A 22,713-nucleotide genomic window follows, 5' to 3' on the forward strand; every position below is an offset into this window, starting at 1 on the left:
TATTCTAACGCTCTAAACTCATAACTTTTTGTTTGTTTGTAAAGCATATGAAGGTAATTTAATGTTTTATGACTTTTGTAGATCTGCATGGATGTGTTTAAGAAATACATAAGTGTCAATGAGCAGTGTTTGCTGCATCGGGCAGGTAAGGAATAACTGAGTAATAATTACATGTTCCTGTGAGTGGCTTCACACGTGCTGTTTTGTCACTGAGTGTTACAGTTAGTCCAGGAAGGCAGAAGGGCTGTGAGAGCTTGGCAGCCTGAGTGTGATCCCTGTATCTTATCTAATTGTGGAAGGGTAGAGCCAAACCACAAAGGTCTTCTGTCTTCATACTCGTACCCTGTTACCTGCATCATATACAGACGTACACAATAGTTTTTAATTAAAAAACTGTTAGCCAGGCGTTAGTGGCACATGCCTTTAATCCCAGCTTTCAGGATGCAGAGGCAAGCAGATCTTGAAGTTGAAGGCCAGCTTGGTCTTCAGAGTGAGTGCCAGGAGAGCCAGGGCTACACAGAGAACCCTGTCTCAAAAGACAATAAATAAGCAAACAGTGAAAATTTATTCTTAAATTTAAATATAAAAACTGGATGTCTTGCTTAAGATTGGCTCTGTTGGCCTTAGAAATGATTAAAGAGAAATATTTTACTTTCATTAGTTTAAAAACTGTTCATCTAACAATGTAACTCCCTTACATACTCATATTTCTTGACTTAGAAATTTCATTTACATACGTAAAGAGAAAGTGTCTTGCTCTCTGTGCAAGTCTACTTTAGATCCCAAGTCTTCCCTCTTTATCCTTCTCTTTCCACATCTGCCCTCATTGCCAGGGCAGTATCTGTCAACACCCACTGCTGCCGTGTAGCCACATTGTGCGGAGTCTCAGTGCTGCTGGCACTGTGTTGCCTTGCCTCTTTCATTGCTTTCCTCCCTGTGGTGGATAGCTGGTAGCCTTCAAGGCTCAGTCCTCACTGAGAAGACTGCTTCCTCCATTAGCCTTTGTCTGAGTCCACAGCTTCACCCGTTCCTTGCCTTCCATCTCCTCACCATGTTAGATTATAAGCCCCAAGAGGATGAAGACTGAAGTTTATGTGCATTTGTTCCCTGACACGGATCCTAAAGCCATGCAGTATGGCAGTAACAGCATTACAGCTCCATATTGATCAGCTTCAGTCTTATTCTCTGAAAACATCCAAGGGCACCCGTGTCTAATATGGACGTTGGTAAGCTGGAGGCACAGGACCCAATATGAGAATTGTCTTGTGATCTAGGGACTGTGACAGCCAAGGAGAAGTCAGACAGAAGTAAGTGTAGGTGAGTTTTCAGGTTTCAGAGATCATTCCAAAGCCTGTGAAAGGAGAAGGGCATGAATGGGAGGGCCATAGGAAACTCCCAAGATAGAAAACTGTAAGCATCAGTGGCCAGAAGAAAAGCATCTGAATTGAGTGTGTGTGTGTGTGTGTGTGTGTGTGTGTGTGTGCACGTGCGCGTACCTGTGTGCCTGTGTGTGCATGCACATGCACACACACATGTATGTGTATCTCTACAAGTGTGTGTGTGTGTGTGTGTGTGTGTGTGTGTGTGCATCCATGAGAGAGAGAGTGTGTGTGTTGCAGTGTATCACTTCACGGTAAGTTCCAAGGGGCCTGAAGAGATGGTTCAGTGGTTAAGAGCATGAACTGCCCTTGCAAAGGACCTGAGTTTGGTTCACAGTTCTCATGATGGGCAGGTGATAACTGCCTGTAACTCCTGGCCATCCAGTACCTCCTCAGCATGTGCATAAGCCCACACACAGACATTCATGTACACATAAATAAAAATGAAATGGGACAGACAGTAGTGGCATATGCCTTGATCCCAGCACTCAGGAGGAAGAGGCAGGCAGAGCTTTGTGAGTTTGAGTCCAGCCTGGTCTACAGAGAAAGTTCCAGGATAGCCAAGGCTATATAGACAAACTCTGTCTTGAAAAATTAATAATAATAAAATAGAATGAGGGTGGAAAGTTAGCCAGTGGTCAAGAGCACTGGCTGCTTTTCCAGAGAACCCAGGTTTGGTTCCCGGCATCCACATCAGATGTCTCTCTCACAACCATCTGTAACTCCAGTTCTAGGGGATGTGATGTGCCTTCCCAGTCTCTTCAGGCACCGAGCACACACCTGGTGCACATAGATACTTGTAGGCAAACCCTTATTTACACAAAGTGAAAATAATCTTTAGAAATAAATAAAATTTAAAAATTAAATTCTTACCCAAAATTTTGCATATAGCTTGTTCCTCTGTGCCTGTGAATGTCAGTGCAGTTTCTGAAGGCACAGCATCCTCTTGTGTAAGTATGCCACGTCCTCCATTTCAGTAAATTATACATCACTTTTGACTAAACTCACCTTTACTGTTTTCCTCTGATCTGGGATCCAGTCCAGGGTCAGATGTTCTGAAAAAAACTCAAAGGGGGATTCTCACTCAAGTCTCAGGACAGCGCCCACCCAAAAATTCACGAGAGACCGGCTTGCTGCAAACACATGAGGCAGTTTAATATCAGAGCTCTGGGCCAGTCCATATGTCCATATCTCACATAGGAGATAGAGGGACTGACTCCGAGGCTCACAGGATTAGGACTTTTTATAGGCAAGGGGTGGGGGAAGTGGGAGATTTTTACATGGGTACACATGATTGGTTGGTTGTTTTATATTTTTGAACATCAGCAGGCTGTATAGGCCGAGCGGGCCCAAAAGGGGAAGGGTGGAAGAACAGCAGATGGCCCATTACATGGTCATTTGGACATATCTCTGTTGTTCTAAGGATGTCCTTGTATACTTTTTATCTTTCATGGTCCAGTCAGGTCCTTGGAAGACTTAACAGGCCTTTGTCCTTCGTCTTATAACTATATTTTCTGTAACTAATTAACTGAGCCCAAACCTACTGACAGGCATTTTTAACTATTTAGGTTAGAGAAAAGGAATCACAGGGCCCTGCTATTTTTATTAGTTTGGGCCTATTTCAGAATTTTCTTTCAGTTCTAGTTCTGTCTGTAGCCTCTGGAACAATTCAGTCCAGTAAGATACACACAACATACAGTTCTGAAGCACTTAAGAGCACTAAGTATGTCCACAGTGCTGAGTGGTTGACAGCATGGTTCACTCTGCTTTGTAATGTAAGCCCGACAGGAGTTCAGTCAGCTATTTACAAGCACATGATACTGTTTCCTACTGTGAGAATTGACAACATCGGGAAAGGAAAAGCTAGTCGTTTTAAAAACATGTCTTCCTAATTAAAAAAAGAAGTGGAGGGGGGAATTAACACCCCAGCATACCTAGCTTTTAGGAAGCACCAACAGCCTTTCATGGTAGAAGCCTTTCCAACCAGACAGGGAGGATCTTCTCTTTACAACATTTTATTACAGTGTGTGCACTAGTGTGAGGGCATGTGTCTCCACATATATCTGAGCCACAGTGCACATGTGAAGGCCAGATGACAACTTTCAGATGTCAGTTCTCTTCTGTCCATCATGTGGGTCCCACGGAACAAACTTAGGTCTTCAGGCTTCACAGCAAACACTCACTGAACCAACTTACTTGCCCCAAGGGGATCTTTTTGAAAGAAAAAAAAATTACATTAAAATGTTTTAAAGAGATTAAAACAAGAATGAAGGGTACATGTTGGTAAACAATGCACATACACTAACCAACTTTCCAACTACTCTTTTTAAAACTCAATACCCTTAGTTTTAGTCACAAATTATACAATAACAGATATTTCATATTAGCAGTTCATTTGCTTTTATACAGGCAACTGTGTTAATACAAAGCAGAATGGCTGTAAGAATGTATCTGTAGCTGGGCTTGATGGTGCACACCTGTAACCTTAACACCAAGGAGACGAGGCAGGAGGATTGTTGTGAGTTCCGGCCTCACCTGGGCTGCACAGCTCTCCACAGAACACAAAGGGACTGGAGATTGTTGAGTATCTGAGGCACTTGCTGACAGCATAGCATTAGTTCACTCCTCATGGTAGAAGGAGAGCACTGACTCCCAAAAGTTGTGCTCTGACCTCCACATGCATGTGCTCTGGCACACATGGGCACACTCATGTACAAACAAAATAAGTAAATGTAATATATAGTTCAGAAAACAACACACATATCTGTATGTTCTCAGGGGGAGCATGGTAATATATAAAACAGCTTTATCATATATCTCCCCATGCTCCTGGATCCCAGACTACTCCATGTGGGCCACACCTCTCATTAACACAGAGTTGCCCCTACTTTTATGAAAGAAAAGAGAGTGGGATGTCAGGCCGTGGAAGGGTATCCTGGTTCTTGGGTTGTGGGTTCAGCCATGCCCCCAGAACCCAGGCTCCTGACACAAGGTCTGATCTCCATTCAACCTGCACCCTTCAGTCATGTAGGACATAGGTGGAGGGCTTGATAAACAGGCCCCAGGCCCTAAAGAGATTTATATACTAATGAGGTACCTGAAGGCCAGAGGGTGGAGTCAATTAAGCATTCCTCCCTAGCCCGTCCCCATCTTTCCCTCCCTATTTAACTCAGGTCTGCCCTGGGTTTATGGGGGAAGGGGTGAATCCAGATCCATCCACCATCCGCCATGACAGTTAAGCCCCCCCCCCAAAAAAAAAAAGCAAAAAGCTTTATAACAAGGCTGACCATTATTACATGATAATTTTAAGGTTTTTTTGGCTTGGGTTTTTTTTTTTTTTTTTTTTTTTTTTTTTTTTTTTTTTTTTTTTTTTTTTGGTTTGGTTTGTATTGGTTGGTTTGGGATTTGTTTGGTTTAATTTTTTAAATTTATTTATTTATTTATTTATTTATTTTTGGTTGTGTGGTTTGGTTTTTGGTTTTGTGAGACAGGGTTTCTCTGTAGCTTGGGCTATCCTAGAACTAGCTCTGTAGACCAGGCTGGTCTCAAACTCAGAGGTCAGCCTGCCTCTGCCTTCCAAGTGCTGGAATTAAAGGCAGGTGTGACAGCACCACCCAGCTATTACATGATATTTTTAAACCTATTTAACTTATCAGTTTTGCTGAACTGTTTTATTAGCTAGTGACATTCCCAGGCAATATTGGGCAATTCAGATAGTAATGAGTATTTGTAATGGAAATAACATAAAATTAAAAGTGATTTTTTTTTTTTTGCTAAGGCAGTTTTAGCTAAAATGTGCAGATTTGGGCTAAAATTTTGGAATGGGAACAATGATAAAGTGAACTCAGTCAATTTTAGTAAAATTAATGTGGAAAAAACTGAAAATGGTTAAGTGTTGTACAGAAAATAGATTAAGGAACTAGATAGACATAAACTACTTTCTTAAAGGAAATGGATAATTTCTTAGTCCATAACAATAAAATGAAATAAAAAACATTCCAGGTCAATATGTTGGCAAAGTTAAAGCAATGAGTAATGAGTGTCAAAATAGCCCTCACCCCTCACCCCTCACCCCATCACTGTGCATCTCCCTGTACCAGCCTTCAAGCCTTCTGGGAGTTGTGACGGGTGTTTCACTGTGCAGCTCACTTCAAACACTGATGCTGAGCATACTTGACTTCTCATGTCACTGCCGTTCTCATGTCACTGCTGTGCACTATTTTGACTTTTTGCTTTCATTTTCATCAAATATTTCTGACATTTCTGGTCTCTTTCAAGGGATGAATTTATATAATATCTTTACAGAGGATTCTTTTACTTTCAGCAATATGGCTGTCTCAAGAGCAGCAAATAACTAATTTTTTTTTTTTTCACTTTCAGCGTACATATTTCTGGAGTACTACAGAAAGTTTCCTCCAGGGATACACTTCAGTTTACAAGTGCTGAATGACCTTTTGATTTCTTTACTCAAGCATTGTTTACTGAAAGAAGTCTTCCAGGTAGTGCAGCTCAGCATAATGGCTAAAATGCTGGTGAGTAACCTGGTCTGTGGTCAACCTCTCTGCGCTCACCGTGTGCTTGTTTAAAGTTAGCGCTTCCATTTCTGCCTGCAGAATGCTCCCCAGACCACATGTTTTTCAGTATAAATGAATCTGTAGAATTTAGGACCCACTGAGAGACATGGAACTGAGTGTGGGTTTTTTATTTGTTTCTTTCATCAGCCTGCTCTGAAAATATTACTAAAGATATTTGAGTATGTGGCAGCTATGAAGTTAAGGAATGCTGTACCTGCTTTAATTGAGATTTTTTGCAAGGTATGATTTTAATCTTTTTTACGTCTAATAGAAAATAACAAAAGACTCTTTACACATCATTTTTCATATCTTTTATTAATGTTCTGCTTGCTGAGATCATAAATGATCTTTTTTCTCCTGAAATGGTTCAGAAGCACTCTCCACTGACTTGAGTTCTCCTTAGAAAAACCCTTCTAAGTATTGAAATAGCTGCTTTCTTATTATAAATTATCTCATCTCCACTTATTAAATATAGCTAAAGAATTCTTTCTCTGTAATACTTAAGGTCCAACAAAACAAAGCAGTATATAAATAGAAAATTGTAACTAAAATAAAATAGTTAGGAATTGGTTTTAAGTTTGGCATTAAGCAAAATGAGAAATAAGAATTTTAATGCGACTTAAAAACACATTAAAATTGAATATGTGTGTGTGTTTGTGTGTGTGTGTGTGTGTGTGTGTGCGCGCGCGCGCGCGCGCATACGTGGAGACTAGAGGCCAACATCACTTCCAACTTACTGGGTTAGGCCAGGCTGCCTAGACATCAAAACCGCAGGAATCCCGTCTCTACTTCCCTAGCACTGGGCTTACAGCCTGTGCGTCTGTGCCTCACTCTTCCCAGGATGTGAGATTCACGTTTAGGTCCTCATACTTGTGTAGCAAGCATTCTACCAGCTGAGTTACATCTTCAACTACCAAGTTTAACTTTTGTTGAATGCTTCAAAATACCTGATAAGCATCAACCAGCACTGGATAAACCATGTGTAGTGGCAAATGTCTGTACTGCCAGTCATCCAAGGGCGGAGGCAGGGGAGTCACAAGTAGAGTGTTTGAGACCAGGCTAGGCAACATGAGATCCTGCCTTTAAAAAAAAAAAAAAAAAAAAGTGTTTCTCAACCACATCAGCTAAAGAGAACCAGAGAATGTCTAACAATGATGTGGTTTATCTTGGAGTCAGGGGTGTTTTTTAGAGGTGGTTAGTTTCACAGTTAATACGGAGCCATTATTCCTAAAAGTTGTTTAATGTAGTATCAGCATCTAGAGACTTTCAGGGTCCAGCAATAGCAATATAATATTTCCTTGAATGTTTTTGCTCCTGATTCGAGCAGTATAATGTACCCCTATCCAATAAACTACAGACCATGGAGAAAACAGAAACTCAGAGTTTCTTTTATGTTCATAAATGGACTGTTAACCTAACCTAGCTTGTTAAGACATATTTATACTTATCCTGGTTTTTGAGCAATTTTAAAGGATAATTTTTGTTGTTTTTTGGTTGGTTGGTTGGTTTGGTTTGGTTTTGGTCTTCTTTCGTCTTTTGAGATAGGGTTTCATCATATCGTTCTGACTACCTGGAACTCACTACAGAGACCAGGGTGGCCTCAGACTCACAGAGAACTGCCTCCCTCTCAAGTGCTAGGATTAAAGATGTGAGCCACCACACCCAGCTAAAGGGTAGCTTTGAATGGAACCAGTTACCAGGTTCCTCCACGGGCTTTATAGTTGGCTTTGTCCATCTGATCAAACATCACAGCATGGTACAAGTGCAGAGACCAGTAGGCGTGGTTTGGGGATGTTACAGAGTAGAACAATGACCCTCATGGCGCTTTCTGTAGTATGTCATAAAGTTCCATAGCTTTAGGAGGGAAGCTGTTTTCCTTTTTAAAAATAAAATTGACTATGCTTTATATTCAGAGGAGCTAAAAGACAGTTTAAAAACTCAAGTTTATTTTTCACCAAAACAGTTTCCAGTTTGTTTAATCAGATGGCTTGGAAAGGAGTTTCTAGCTCAGAATTCACTATTGAGTTTAAGGCAGTTTCCCTACAAGTCAAAAAGAGGAGATCCTTGTTGAATTTCTGCTATTCCCTTTAGTAAAAGAAACTGTCTTACTTCAGCTTTAAGTTCTTAATGACCAAATGGCACCTCACATGAGAAAACAACTTCTCCACTCTCCTGCTGTTTTGTTATCCCATCTGTCTTAGGTGGAGTATCTATTGCAATGATAAAACACCATAACCAAAACCAACCCGGGGAGGAGAGTGTGTGTTTCAGTTTACTTATCCTAATAATGGGCCTTCATAAAGGACACCAGGGCAGGAAACTGGAGTCAGGAGTGGGATCAGAAGCCATGGAAGAAGCTGCTGACTGACTTGCTCCTCACTTCTCGTGGCTTACTCAGCCTACTTTTTCATACAGCCCAGGATCATCTGTCCAGGAGCAGCACTATCCACAATGGACTGGGTCTGATCACATTAATCACTGTTTAAGGAAATGCCCCACAAGTTTTCCTATAGACCAGTCTTATGGAAGTATTTTCTCAATTATAGTTCCCTCTTCTCAGATAACTCTAGCTTGTGTCAACTTGACAAAACGAACACATAAATATAACCAGGACACCACCCCAACTTTTAATCCCTGATACTCCACTCAAATCTAGATGAGGGAAGTAAGTCATACACTCTCTCACATATTAAAACTGTTGGGAGCCGACTTTTAGCAGAAAGCAGCTATCAACTTTGCAGCCATCTCGAGCCATATACCCTGATAAGAGACTTGTTTTTCAACAGCCTACAACAGCTGAGCACACTCTGATAAACATCTTGTTCATCCCACATAGCTTGTTTTGCTGTTTAGTGACCCCAGCTGCATGGTGCACGTAGTAAAGTGTCTTCAGCTGTGTTCCCCTGCTTGCGCTTATAAATACCCAGGATTTTCTTGCAAGAGGGGAGACAATAAAGGAGACAATAAGAGGAGGAGACAATAAAGAGGAGACAATAGGAGGAGGAGACAATAAGAGAGAGACAATAAATGAGAAACAGGACTTGATCACACACTCTGACTTGTCTCCATTCTTGTGTTTCTTCCCCTTCATCTCCCACTCTCTCTCTTGACCAGAGCACTTAGCCCCAAAGCGTGGGGCAGTGCGGCTCTCAACATAGTGGCCCCCAAACATGGGGCAGGGCAGTCCTCAGCAAAAAACATTTTGAAGGGACTTAGGACAGGGCTCAGTGGGTAAAAGTACTTGCCATGAAAGCACGAGGACCTGAGTTTCTGACCAGAACATACCATAAAGAGCTAGCACGATGCTGACTCTGTAAGCCTGTCACTATTGAGATGAGGGACAGAGACAGGAGAATAGTCCAGAAGCCAATAGGGACAGCTAGTCTGGGGTGCACAGATAATGAAAGATTCTCTGTCTTAAACAAGGTGGGAGATGAATTTACTGTCAAAAGTTGTCTTCTGACCACACACAGCCATGGCAGGTGTGCTTCCCAAATAACACACACAACACAAAAAATAAGTAAATAGTAAAATATAAAGATCTCAGTGTTGAAGTAATTTCTCAATAGGAGAATATGGCCACAGTAGACTCTGCAGAAGTATTGTTCATACACCTTCAGCTGAGTCAGTCTCCCAGTCATGGGGTAGCAGTCAGTGGCCAAGCCACAGGACCTCTAGCAGAAGTCACCATAGCTTCAAGCCTTACCAACGTCTTAGGGTAACTTTGGGATATCTGCCTGCTGTTCATTCAGTCTCAGACCATAGGCATTCAGGTACTTTAGTCAGTGCTCTCCACCCAAACTGAGGCACAAGAAAATGACAAGAAGCAGGGCCTGTGAGAATTGAGGGGAAAGTCTCAGAATTAAGTAGATGACTACGTTCAGGCAGGCAGCTGTATAGGTTGTTAATTTATTAAGTGAAGACCAGTTCTTCACTGGCAAGGGCTGGGGTGAGGCCCAGGACAGCTTCTCACCGTTTACCATAAGGGATGAGGCATCGATGGCAGAGCAGAGCTACACCAGGGCAGACAGTGCCAGATAGGAATCATATTGCCAGATAGGAATCATATTGCAAAGTAGCTGAGACCACACAAGAACAAAAAGAAAGTTCAATTTTGATATTCAAAAATATTGTTCCCATGTTCTCTTGAAATTCTGAGGACAACTGTGATTCTCAAACACTTGATAACATTATGCTTCAAACTCTGCTAATAAGCTTTGATCTTTCCATTCTCCTATGCCCATGTCTGAGTTCAGCTGCCACTGTCTTAGTCATTTCTCACACATTGGCCTCTCAATTCTTTCACATTTTTACAAGAATGACTACTGGGTTGTTTTTTCTTCTACAGTTCATTGAAGCTGGGATGGTACCTGACCCAGAGCACTTGAACTATATCGTTAAGCTTTTACACCAAGCACAGGCATCCCAACAAGAAATATCTGCAGTTCTGGAAGCCAAAGCCAGGTAAGATAGGAGACTGTCAGGCCTCTCTTGGGGGAGACCAAGAGAGGTGAAATCAGAGCTCGTCTCAACACTCGTGTCTCAGGGGTAATTTGTCACCCATTATAAGCCCCTTCCTGTCTCTGACCACAGCTGATGTGAGTCTGACTCTGCTCAGTCCCTCATTTAACCGTGGTGTCCACCAAGAGCAAGAAGCTTCTCTTCGCTTACATTTGACTGCTTGCTTAATTGTGCTTAATATGTTCCAGTGTGTATGCAAATCATGTTAGCTCGGGTTTCCTCCCTGTCTCACTCTGGTTAGCTTAGTGCTCTCACCTCCCCCTTGTTCACTAGTCTCCGATTTAGTATACTGCCGTAGGACTGGGTGTCCCTCTTTGGGAGAGCACTTGCCTGGCATGCACAAGGTTCTAGGTTCCATCTCTAGCAATGTAAAAAGCAAACAAGTAGTGCTGGAGTAGACATGTGTCGACAAAAGGGAAAGCAAATCCTGTTAGGTTAGAAAGATAGTAAAGTGTTTATCACATGAGTGTGAGGACTTGTCTCTAGCTAGTCATAGATACTGTGATACTGGTACTGATCCCTGGGGTCAGCTGGCCATCCAGCCTTGCTTCCTTAGTGAGTTCTGGGTTCAGTGAGAAACCTAGTCTCAAAAGCAAGGTAGATAGTACTGAGCCCTTGCTTGGTCTCAGAGATTTGAACCTTACTGGGGTGGTGAGAGAATGAAGAAAAGACAAACAGACACAGACAAATATCTCGGCTCAGGTTGTCTGGGCTCTTTGCCAGGGAAACCATGGCACACCAGAAGCGCAGCATGTTCACTATAGAGCTCTTACAGACAGCTGAATAAGGAGGTTGGTAATTACATATAGATGAACAAGGAGGCAAGGTTGATGGTGTGCAGCTGGATCAAGGAGGCAGGCTGCTAATCTTAGTAGGAGTAGTCTTCAGGTGTAAACATCAGGGGGAAAGCTGTGGTAGACATTTTCTGCACACACCAACATCATCCACATATGGACCAGAAGAGAAGGTGTTACCATTTCCCTCTGAGTCACCCTTGAGAAAGGCCTTTGCCATTCTTCCATGAGTCTGAGGCTCTGGGCTTCCTCTATTCCCTACAGGACAGATCCTGAGGAATGACACTCGAGGTTGATCTCTGAGCACACCCCCCCCACACACACACAATTATTTCTTTAAAAGAAAAAAGGCATAGACATCAATTGTAAGTCATCAGGAATGAAGGGTCAGTACAGACCTCCTGCCACTGAAAGATCGCTGTGAACATCAACTGTGTGTGAACTCAGCAAAAAAGATGAATGGAATGATTTCTAGGTCTAAATATTTATATAAAGTATAGAAGAAATTTAATTCACAATTTGAAAGTGTCTAAAACAGCTCTCCCAGTGGTCAGGTAGTTTCTTTTGAGACGTCTGCTCATGTTTTAAAGACGAGTCAAAGTAAATTTACACATAATCCCAGAAAACGGGAGAGTCTAGTATTTGTTGGCCTATATTTCCTTATTTCTGCAGTTAACGTGGTTTTGTTTGCACCAAGTGGCCTTACTATATACTCAGTGCTAGACTTGGACACCTAATCCTTCTGTCTCTGTCTCCCACTTGATAGGATATGCCACCATGATTAGCTTAGCAATAATTTTGAGGCAAGTATTACCAACATACAAATAAAAAAAGTGGGCCCATCATGGTGGCACATACCTTTAATCCTATCACTCAGGAGGCAGAGGCAGAGGCAGATGGATCTCTGTGAGTTTGAGGCCAGTCTGGTCTGTATAACAAAATCCAGAACAGCCAAAGCTACATAGTGAAACCTTGTTTCAAAAAATTAAAATTAAAAACCAAAGTGGGTACAAGAAATCAAGAGATGCCAGATGTGGCAACTCAATATCTGTAATCTAGCACTTGAGAGACAGAGGCAGGAGGATTAAGAACTAAAATCTAGCACTGGCTACAAGCAAGTTTGAGGCCAGCCTAGGTTACATGATACCCTATCTTCAAGTTGTGGAGCTGGAGCAGGGCCCCAGCAGTGAAGAGCACTGGTTGCTCTTCCAAAGGACCCAGGGTTGATTCCCAGCACCCATGTGGTGGCTCACAACCATCTGAAACTCCAGTTCTAGGGGATCTGATCCCATCTGCTGGTCTCTGCATATATGGTGCACATATATACAGGCAAAACACACACTTTTAAATGTTTTTTTAAGAGCTACAAACCAGTATCTTTCATGAGCTTAAATGTGAAAATCCTTGACAGATTGGGAATAAAAGACAAATTCTTTAACTTGGTACAGAGAGCTGTAACAAACCAGCAGGCACACTTGAATAAAGATGGGAGGTTTCTCTTCAGGATTGAGAACAAGACAAGACAATACCCACATTTCCTTTAAGACCATTTGCCCATACCTTCTGGCCCCACGTGATAAGAAATGAAAATAAAAAGTGTATAAATTAGAAGTAAAATAATATCCTGTACTTGTAGGTGACATGAATTGTAAAGCTATGTGACAAAGAACCCTAATGACTGAGTACAGCAAGGTTGCAGAATGAATACCACCCCACAGATCAGCCATGTTTCTGTACAACAGCAATGATCCTAGGAACCAGCATCTAAAACAGCACTATTGATAATAGCCCAAAAAATGAAATGCTAGGTAAAAAGTTTACAGAACATACTCGAATTGTATGCTGGAAGCCATGAAATGTTGAAAGAAATTAAACATACTGTTTATGAACTGAGAGACAAAATAAAGTTTTCAGTTCTCCCTAAGTTCATTTATTGATTTAATTCAATTCCAGGCTAATTTTTTTGTAGATAGAAAAATAATTCATTTAGCTTCACATAGTAACATATATCTGTAATACCAGGACTTAGAAGGCTGGAGCTAGAAAATCAGAAGCTGGGACCAGAAGCTGGCTCAGTAGCTAAAGGCACTTGTCACCAAGCCTGATGAGCTGAGCATCAATATCCAGAACACTTGGAGAAGGAGAAAACTGCCACACGTATGCTGTGGCATGGGCATGCCCACACACATACACCCACATACATAAGCATACTAAATAAATAAACAAACATGGTTTTTAGAGACTCTGGCTGTAAAGAATGTTTAGGGTATCTTCTGTGCAGAAGTCTTTCTCAGGACATTGGTAACGTGGGGATGAAGTAAGCGTAACCAACTCTCTCTGTCATTTGAAGGTTGCGAGTGAGGCAGCTGAAGAAGAACTGGAAGTGTGACTTAGACTCAGCCTTGAGTGAAGTAGAGGTATGACATTTGTCTTCAAAGAAACTGCTGGGCCCTGAAACCAGTAACAGTTGTGTGAACGATGTACTTTAAAAATCACTTTAGAAACGTTACTGTTAGAGGAAGTGACAAGGAAGAAAAGTCTGGTAGTTATAGTTTAAAGAATAGTATTTGAAAGGTAAACATCTGAATTTCTAAAGCTGTGGAATGAAGATGGAGCTTGGTAAATCTCTTTGCTAGTGTGTACACAGCCCTGGGTTTGAACTCGACTGCCTGCTCCTCAACACACACTAATCTAGGATTGCTATTTTAAATTAATCCTGAAAGTTACTGAATTAACTTGTGTCGATCTGTAATTCAGTGCTGGGCAGAAGCTTGGCTGACTGTAGATGGCTGTGGGTCTGAGCTGATAGGAGCCAGGACCGTAGTGCAGTCTCCTGGCATTTAGATTAAGAAAGAGAGGGTGGCTAGAGAAACGGCTCAGTGATGAGGAGCTCTTGCTACTCTCGCAGAGTACCTGAGTCCAGCGCCTATCACCCATGTCAGGTGGCTCACAGCTACCTGTGACTTAAGCTGTAATATGTGGCCCCTCCTTTGGCCTCCAAGGCACCAGCATACATGTGTGCATACCCAAACATAGACATACATGTTAATAATACACATAGTTAAACATGAAGTAGGATAAGAGAGAGGGGCCCTAAAGCCAGCTCTACTCTCCATGTCTGATGTGTTCCCTCTCATGGTAGGCGTAGCCTTGCTCAGACAGTAAGTCCTGAGCCAACCTGTGCACTGCCTCAGAAAGCCTTTCTTAGTTTATAATTGAAAATAGAAGACAGCCAGCTTACTGAAATTTCTTTTGTGGGCCCCAAATCATAAATGGCCAACTAATGGTAAAAGCGTGCTCCCTTCAAAAGCAGTGCAGTAATAAAGTGTTGCCGCAGAGCTGCTCGTGCGCCTGGTGACGGTGGTTCTCATGGAGCTCTTCACCATCAGTCCTGGAGCATTCGAGTAACCAGTTACATGTTCACAGACTGCTGCAGTGAGACAAGCACACTTCAGTGGTGTTGCTGTGTGTTACTTGTCAGGTTTTCAGTTCCCACTTATTCTAACAGATTCCGTGTGCCTTTGTGTGCTAGCATGTGCTTGCAGAGACAGTAGAATTTTTACTTTTTACCCTCTTCCTCTTCTTCCTTCTTTCTTTTTTTTTCATTTTTAATAATTTTAAAGACTTGTAAAGAAAAAGGTGACTGGACCAAATTGGGAAACCTGTACATTAGCATAAAAATGGGTTGTGAAGAATTTGCAGATTTCCAGAGATTCTGCGCTTGTGTTGCTGAGACACTCACAGAAGATTATAAAGAAGAAAGGCCAGGTGTTCCTTTTTGTGAATTTGCTGAAACAGGTAAAATGTTACTGTTTTGTTTTGAGGGTTGTGTGGTTCTTAGCTGGAGAGTGAAGCAGAGGCTTAGCCCCTGTTGCAAGTTTCAAATAGGCTGAAATCTGTGGACTTTTCCACCTACTTATTATGTTAGGTTATAGTTATAAGGACAGAAACTGGTTTTTAGTATTAACGTTTTTGTAGAACATGAATGTATTTTTTATTTAGGTTAATTATTATGATATGGGGACACCCAAATTTTTTTATACCACTGATGTTTCTGCTATCTACAAACCAAAACATATTGTGTAGTCTTTAAAAAGACATTCTCACTATGCAGCTTGACTTGGCCTTACATTTGTAATCTTTCTACTCCTGCCTCCAAGTGCTAGGATTACAGAAGTAAGAGAATACATGGGGTTTCAAATGTTGTTCTGAATTGTCACTACTATGGCCTCTGTCGGGGAGTAACAAACTTTCCGTAAAAGGACAGAGTGTAACTCTCCTAGACTGTACATGCAGCCCATACAGTTTCAGTTTTTAAACAATTCTTTGAGAATAAATCCTCTGTTGAGCTGGGTGTTGTGGCACACACCTCTAATCTCAACACTTAGGAAGCAGAGGCAGGTTGATCTCTGTGAGTTCAAGGCCAGCCTGGTGTACAAAGTGAGTTCCAGGACAGCCAAGGCTATGTAGAAAGAGCCTGTCTCAAAACCACAAAACAACAACAACAAGGCACTATTAACTTTCAAGATGGATTTATTGGCAGGACAGGTTGTCAGCACTAGGTCTGTGAAGTGAGAAGTGATGTCAGTAATTCTGAGGCCTCTTCAGTGACTGTCTCCATTTCTTTCCATGTCTGCTTTATGTTTCAGTTAGCAAAGATCCACAGTACAGCGAGGTGGATAAGACTTTGTTGGGAAGGATCGGAATAAGTGCTGTGTATTTCTATCACAGACTGTTGCTGTGGGCCAAGGTATTTCATCATATATTAGTTTGATTTGGTACAGAGAATCTTACTTTTAAAATTAGAAACAGAATATGGAGTAATCTTTCAAATCTCTAATACTCACTTCAGCTGACAGACATGAACCCTGACTACTTGGTGAGTTCTCAGTTTTCACACCAGATAGATGTGGAAAGGGGGTGATGAGACACAGGCATGCACAGGGGGCAATTATACACCAACTGCTCTATTGGATTCTGGAGGCCATGCTCAAATATTTTTTATTTGAAAGTTTTAAATTTATAATTTACTTAACAACTCCTGAGTTGTCATTATAATTTTGAAAGAGCACCAAGTATTTTTCTTTTTATTTATTTATTTATTCATTCATTTGTCTATTTATTTATTGAAACAGGGTCTTTCTATATAGTCCTGGCTGTCCTGGAATTTGCTATATAGACCAGGCTGGTCTTGAACTCAGACATACTCCAGCTTCTGCCTCCTGAGTACTAGGTTAAAAGGCATGCATAAACCCTGCTCAGCCTCAAAATACCTTCCTTAAGATGAACCCAAGATGTTCACAACCATCAAGGCTCTTTAGAAATCACCCTTGAATACTCTAAGACACCACGTGCCACATGTCTCTGTCTAACTTGTAATTGAGCCCATTATGCAGGTGGTCTGGTGACTCAAGACCTACTGTTCTGTTTAATTTTATTTAGTTGTATATGTGCACGTGTGCACACATGTGTACATATATGTATATGATGGCATCCATGTGATAGTTAGAGGACACTTTACAGAAATTGGTTTTCTCCTGCCATCCTAGGGATCTAAGTCAAGTCATCGGGCTTGTCCTCAGAGCCTTTACCCCAGAGCCACGTCATCAGCCTTCAGAGCTACACTGTGTTTATTACGTCTTTTAGATTTTCCTGAAATGATCAGTTGAATTGTAGCCTCAATAAAGTCCAAATAGAGGGCATGAAAATCCAATGTAAAGGGAAAAGCTGAGGATGGAATCAACAGAACGTTGATTAAGTATGATCACTGATAAATTAAGTGTTAAAGTGTAGGTTCTGTTAACTCCAGTTATTTCAGAATCGAATGGCTCTGTAGGGATATATATATATATGGCATACATGGATTAAAAAGAATTTTTTGCACCCAGACTGGCTGAACAGAAAGTCTATAGGTTTCCAGATTTAATGCTCACTATGGTTGACGTGTGGCAGGATGGGTCCTTCTGCGCTGCGGGGTCTAGGGGAAGGCATCATAACATTCATTTCATGGACATGAGTGCCTGCACACTGGAGACTGTTGAACAACAGTCTTCTTTACAGTGTACACATTTAGCTAAAACTTTAGACTTTTCTGATTTATTTGGTTATTTCTTAGCTCATTAAGACATTGGTGAATTTTTCTATCTTAACAAAAAAGTAATTATTTTCCTCAGAGAATTGATTTCAAATGTCATCTTACTAGGAGGTGGTTTCGGGGGTGTGTGTGTGTGTGTGTGTGTGTGTGTGTGTGTGTGTTCTGATTTGTTTTAGCTTTGTTTTGGGTTGGGGGAGACAGGAATCAAAAAACCCTGAACTGTCCTAGAACTGTGTAAACCATGCTGGCCTTGAACTCACAAAGATCCTTCTGCCTCAGCCCCCTGGATGCTATGATTGTAAGTATGTACACCAGACCCAATTCAAGCCCACTCCTTTCTGAATATAAGGTAAAAATCTTGAAAGTAATCTAAAAATTATCACCTGAAGATATATTTATTTATTCAAATTAAAAGTATTTTCCCATCATAATAAAAATATGGTTGAAAAGAGTACAGAATATTAAAGGTCTGTAAACTAAGACCCATGGTCCACATTGTGCCTACAACCTGTTTTTTTTATAGCCCACAAGCTCAGAATGTTTCCTTAACTTTAAACATTTATTTATTGTGTGTGTGTTTATACATGTGTATGTATGTGCTTGCCCATTGCTGACACATGTAGAGACATGGGTTGTTTTCTTCTGCCATTGTTCCACCTTATGTTTTGAGACATTCTCAATGAAGCTAGAACTCTCAGTTTTAGCTAAACTGACTAGCCAGCAAACTTTAGGGAACCTCCTGTTGCTGCCTCCTCAGCATTGAGGGCTGTAAACATGTGCTACACTGCCCAGTGTTTACATGATGCTGGTGATCCAAACTTACGGCCTCATGCTCATGCACTTTACCAGCTAAGCCATCTTCCCAGCCTTGCTTTATGTAGATACAGTGCTGGGGAACAAACTCAGGGCTTCACACATGCAAGCCAAGTACTCTACCATTGAATTATACCCCCCTTTTTATTTAAAAAATGTGTATCATGGGGCTCAAGAGATGGCTCAGAGGTTAAGAACGCTGACTGCTCTGCTAGAGGTCCTGAGTTCAATTCTCAGCAACCACATGGTGGCTCACAACCATCTGTAATGGGATCTGATGCCCTCTTCTGGTGTGTCTGAAGACAGCTACTGTGTACTCATATAAATAAAAGTAAATAAATCTTTATAAAAAATGTGTATCAGTATTTTGCCTGTGTGTGTGTGTGTGTGTGTGTGTGTGTGTGTGTGTGTGAGTGAGTGTGCACCATGTGCATGCTGTTGCTATGGAGTCCAAAAGAGGACATCAGATCCTTTGGAACTAGAGACATGGCTGGTTATGAGCCACCATGTGGGTGCTGGGCTCTGCTCTTCTGTAAGAGCAGCCAGTGCTCTAACCACTGAGCCACCGCTCCAGCTGCTTTTATTTTTCTTTTTATATTTTTAAAGTATCATTCATTAAAAACAATAGAATTTCAGCCACCAACTGTAGCTGTCAAAGACTAAAGTACTTACTGTTGTGGTACTGAAGAGCTAGTTCATTGATTAAGAATAGGTGCTGCTCTCACAGAAGACCCAAGTTCAGTTCCAGCATCCAAATCGTAGCTCACAACCTCCTGTAATTCTAGCTACAGGGGACCCAGTACCCCTCCTGGACTCCTCACATACCTACATCCCTGCACACATAGCAATAACTTAAAATGAAAAAAATCTTTTTCTAAAAGTATTTATTGGCTGGTCATGGTGGTGCATGCCTTTAATCTCAGCACTTGGGAGGCATAGGCAGGCAGAGTTCTGTGAGTTTAAGGACAGTCTTGTCTAATTAAAATTAAGGTATTTATTGTTGAACTACTAACAGTGATAGTTATAGGCTGGCCCCTAGTTTAACATAATAATGTACATCCAAATTCTTATGTCTAAACAAAAGACAGTCTTCATGTAGAATCTGTCAAATAATTCATTTACTGAGATTAAAAAAAAAAAACAAAATAACTGTTCTCGGCTAACTGTACTAGCATTTCATCCAAATTTGGTGACAAATTATCTTCATTTTCGCCAACTCTCTTGGATCCCAGAATGGTAAACTATAAAAGGAATAAAAACAGGTAATAGTTTTCCATATTAACACATGGAAGCCTTTTCCCAGACAATGAAATCTGTTTGTCTTGGTTTGGTTTTGCTTGTTTAAATTTTGTTGCAATAGGGCCTGTCTATAAAACCAAGCCACCCTTAAACCATCAGTAGTCTTCTTGCCTCTCCTTCTAAGTGCTGAGTACATAGGCACAAGCCACATGCCCAGCTCCATAGGCAATCTTAAGGGAAGACACTTAATGCATTAAAAAAATGAAAAAAAAAATGCTGATAGAGAGGGCACTATGTTAATTCAGAGGGGATGGCTAATATGAGGTAAAGTTCTTCTCATTTCCCTTCTTTCTACCTTTGTGACCAAACAGGAAATGCTTGAGCAAAGTCTTGTTGCAATTTGACAACTGTCAGTCTAACATAAAAGTTGAGACTGGTAACTGTCTCCTGCATTATTACCACTGATTCAGTGTCTCCAATACTGTAAATTAATGATACTTAGTGTTCTTTATTTTTATTCCAGGGAAGGAAGGTCTTAGATACACTATATGAGCTAAAAATACATTTTACAAGTTTAAAAGGACTTACAGGACCTGAAAAAGTAGCACCCAGATGTCAAATTGTAAATGTTGCCGCGGAGATTTTTATCAAGAGCGGGAGCCTGGATGGTGCCATTTGGGTCCTGAGGGGTAAGTTGTGACATTTGCATGCACAGTGACCTGCTACTCTCCTTGTAGACCTATCTGTGTGATTGCCTTAGTTGACACTGAGATGGAGGTGATAGCTTGGTTTGAACATCAGTGAAGATATAGACAGGAAAAGTCATTATGGTATAAACTGATTCAGAAAGTGGCTATAACTTAGCCTTGGTTGACAGAAGTTTGTTCTTGATAAGGCCTACTTGTCATAGAAACTCCAAGTCTGAAACTGTTACAGTTCTATTCTATAGATTTTAAAAATGTTATTAGAAGCTGGGCAGTGGTGGCACACGCCTTTAATCCCAGCACTTGGGAGACAGAGGCAGGTGGATCTGTGAGTTGAAGGCTAGCCTGGTCTACAGAGCGATCTCTAGGACAGCCAGGGCTACACAGAAAAACCATTTCCCAGGAAAAAAAGTAATTAGATGTGTTAATAATTTGAAATATGACATGCCAAATTAAATTCAGGTAACCCAGCTTTAGAAGGCAGGTTCAGTTACTATGGGAAATTTTAGCCATGACTTCATGGCCCCTGTGTTAACATGTGTAGGCAAAAGTGCCTTCAAACAAGATATGTATTTCCAACTGTGATTACCCTGAGAAGTGTCATTGTCATGGCATACTTGTTTTTTCTTCTGGGAGAATCGGAATGGATAATCAACACACCACTTTGGCCTTGTGATAGAATGGACATGCTCAATCGGCATCATTTGCTCTGTACCATTGCACGTGAAATCCTGGGCAAGAATCTTTACAAACAAACATTTGAGGTCTTGAGGAATCTACCAGGCTTTCAGAATTCTCAAGGTACATTTTTAAAAGTCTACCTTCATTACTTAAAAAAATATATTTACTTTTATTTTATATGAGTGAATGCTACATACATGTATGTGTATCACACACATGCTTGGTGGCTACAGTGGTCATAAGGGAGAATTCAGTCCCTCTGGAACTTAAGTCACAGTCAGTTTGTGAGCATCGTGATGTGGGTGCTAGGAACTGAACCCACGTCCTCTATAGGAACAGCAAGTGCTCTTAATTGCTGAGCCATCTCTCCAGCACAACCTTCATTTTTTTGCTAGTTAATAAGGCAGTTCTCCGTCTGTTCTGGTTAGGTTTTATGTTCAGTAGTTTTTTATGAAATAATTTTCTATAAAATATACTCTACATAAACTAAATGTATGCTTTTAAAGGTGCTTCTGTGTTGTCAGCAGCTCCTGTCAGCATATCCTTGTCTCCGTCCTTGCCTCTGTATATTATGAACATGCTTCATATCGTAACTTATCCTACATCTTGGTAGTCTTGGAATTAATGAGCTCTCTTGAAGGTTACATTCAGGCTTTAAGATAAGAGGATGGAGTCTATGAGTAGACACTTTGGGGACATGTTCAGAGGATGATACGAAGAATGCAGAGAATGATTTAGGACCTTCTCCAGGTGTCACTGTGTTCTCTCAATGTCATCTTCCATTGACTGCTGGAGACGCTGTTGTAGGAAGTGCCTTCCTACTGATGACGCTTCCTTTACGTCATTATCCCTAGCACAGTTGTCCGCCATGCTGCATGCCCTTAATAGTCAGTGTATCGACAGCGAGGCAAAGCAGGTGTGCACGCGCACACAGTGGTGCTGCATTTTACAAGTCCATAAATGACAAACGAAAGGAGCTTCTTCCTTTATACATCTGTAGATCAGGGGGAGGGTGATGTCATAAGTTTAGAGCTTTAGGGAAGTGTTTAAGAAGATATAAAAGGTAAAGAGATTAATTTTCTGATAGGTTCTGGACCACTTAAAGATCCTACAGTGACATGGACCTAGAGTGTAGGTCATAAATGCAACTGAGTAAAAGAATTCCCTACAAATTAATTAATGTGATACCCATTCAAGGAATTTTTTGAGTGAAAATTAGAAGCAAATATATTTGAGTCATGAAAAACTGAAGGCTGAGGTATGAGCTGTACAAACAGACCATGAAAAAATCCCAAGACTGCAGGTTCAGCGCTGTGAAGGACCAAATGCAGAGAATCTAGTGCAGTGTCTAAGCCTCTGCCAGGATTTTTACACGCACGGTTACAGAGGAGCGCACAGTTTGGCTTTTGCCTAAAGGGTTCTTGTTTCTTACTTGGAGAGTATGAAAGATGATTGTACTTCAGTGAGTCTGACTTCTGCAATGGGCAGAAGGCGCTGGGGCTAGCAGGTTGGGGGAGAAAGTTGGAGATTATTGGTCTTCATGTCATTGATCACTTTTCATTTTATTGTATCATTGTTTTCTTCATTTTAGAAACAACGGGGATTTCCCAGTCTAGCCTTCTTTTTAATGAACTTCTGGATGCCTGTATAGAAAGTAACAGTCTTGGCATATCATCTTCTGTAGCAGAGTTCATGGTTGCAAAAAGCATCCCTATTGACTTCTCCTTTCTCAGGAGACTGATCACTTCCCTAGGAAGGAGTTGCTTGTGGCTCAAAGCCAGAGCCCACTACAAAAGTAAGTTCCATTGAAATATTTTAATTAATATGTTGGTTCTGATTATTTTCTAATCCAAAATCCACCTATAATATTTAAAACTAAATTTTTACATATGCAAAAATAATGGTTGGTACATA

General features: G+C 41.1%; 1 protein-coding gene across 2 annotated transcripts in view; it reads left to right on the forward strand.

Annotated features, from left to right (window-relative positions):
* The window catches only part of Topaz1 (testis and ovary specific TOPAZ 1), a 51,065-nt gene that overhangs the window by 23,873 nt on the left and 4,479 nt on the right, over positions 1-22,713 (forward strand). For both annotated transcript variants that reach the window (XM_076917394.1, XM_034484261.2), the window contains exons 9-18: positions 82-145; positions 5,760-5,911; positions 6,101-6,193; positions 10,302-10,417; positions 13,619-13,685; positions 14,892-15,066; positions 15,918-16,018; positions 19,938-20,103; positions 20,755-20,919; positions 22,391-22,594. In XM_076917394.1, coding sequence (XP_076773509.1) covers positions 82-145; positions 5,760-5,911; positions 6,101-6,193; positions 10,302-10,417; positions 13,619-13,685; positions 14,892-15,066; positions 15,918-16,018; positions 19,938-20,103; positions 20,755-20,919; positions 22,391-22,594 — 1,303 coding nt within the window. The remainder of the gene's footprint in view (positions 1-81; positions 146-5,759; positions 5,912-6,100; positions 6,194-10,301; positions 10,418-13,618; positions 13,686-14,891; positions 15,067-15,917; positions 16,019-19,937; positions 20,104-20,754; positions 20,920-22,390; positions 22,595-22,713) is intronic.

This window comes from Arvicanthis niloticus, chromosome 21 (assembly GCF_011762505.2).
Source record: "Arvicanthis niloticus isolate mArvNil1 chromosome 21, mArvNil1.pat.X, whole genome shotgun sequence".
In the NCBI taxonomy this organism is placed as follows: domain Eukaryota; kingdom Metazoa; phylum Chordata; class Mammalia; order Rodentia; family Muridae; genus Arvicanthis; species Arvicanthis niloticus.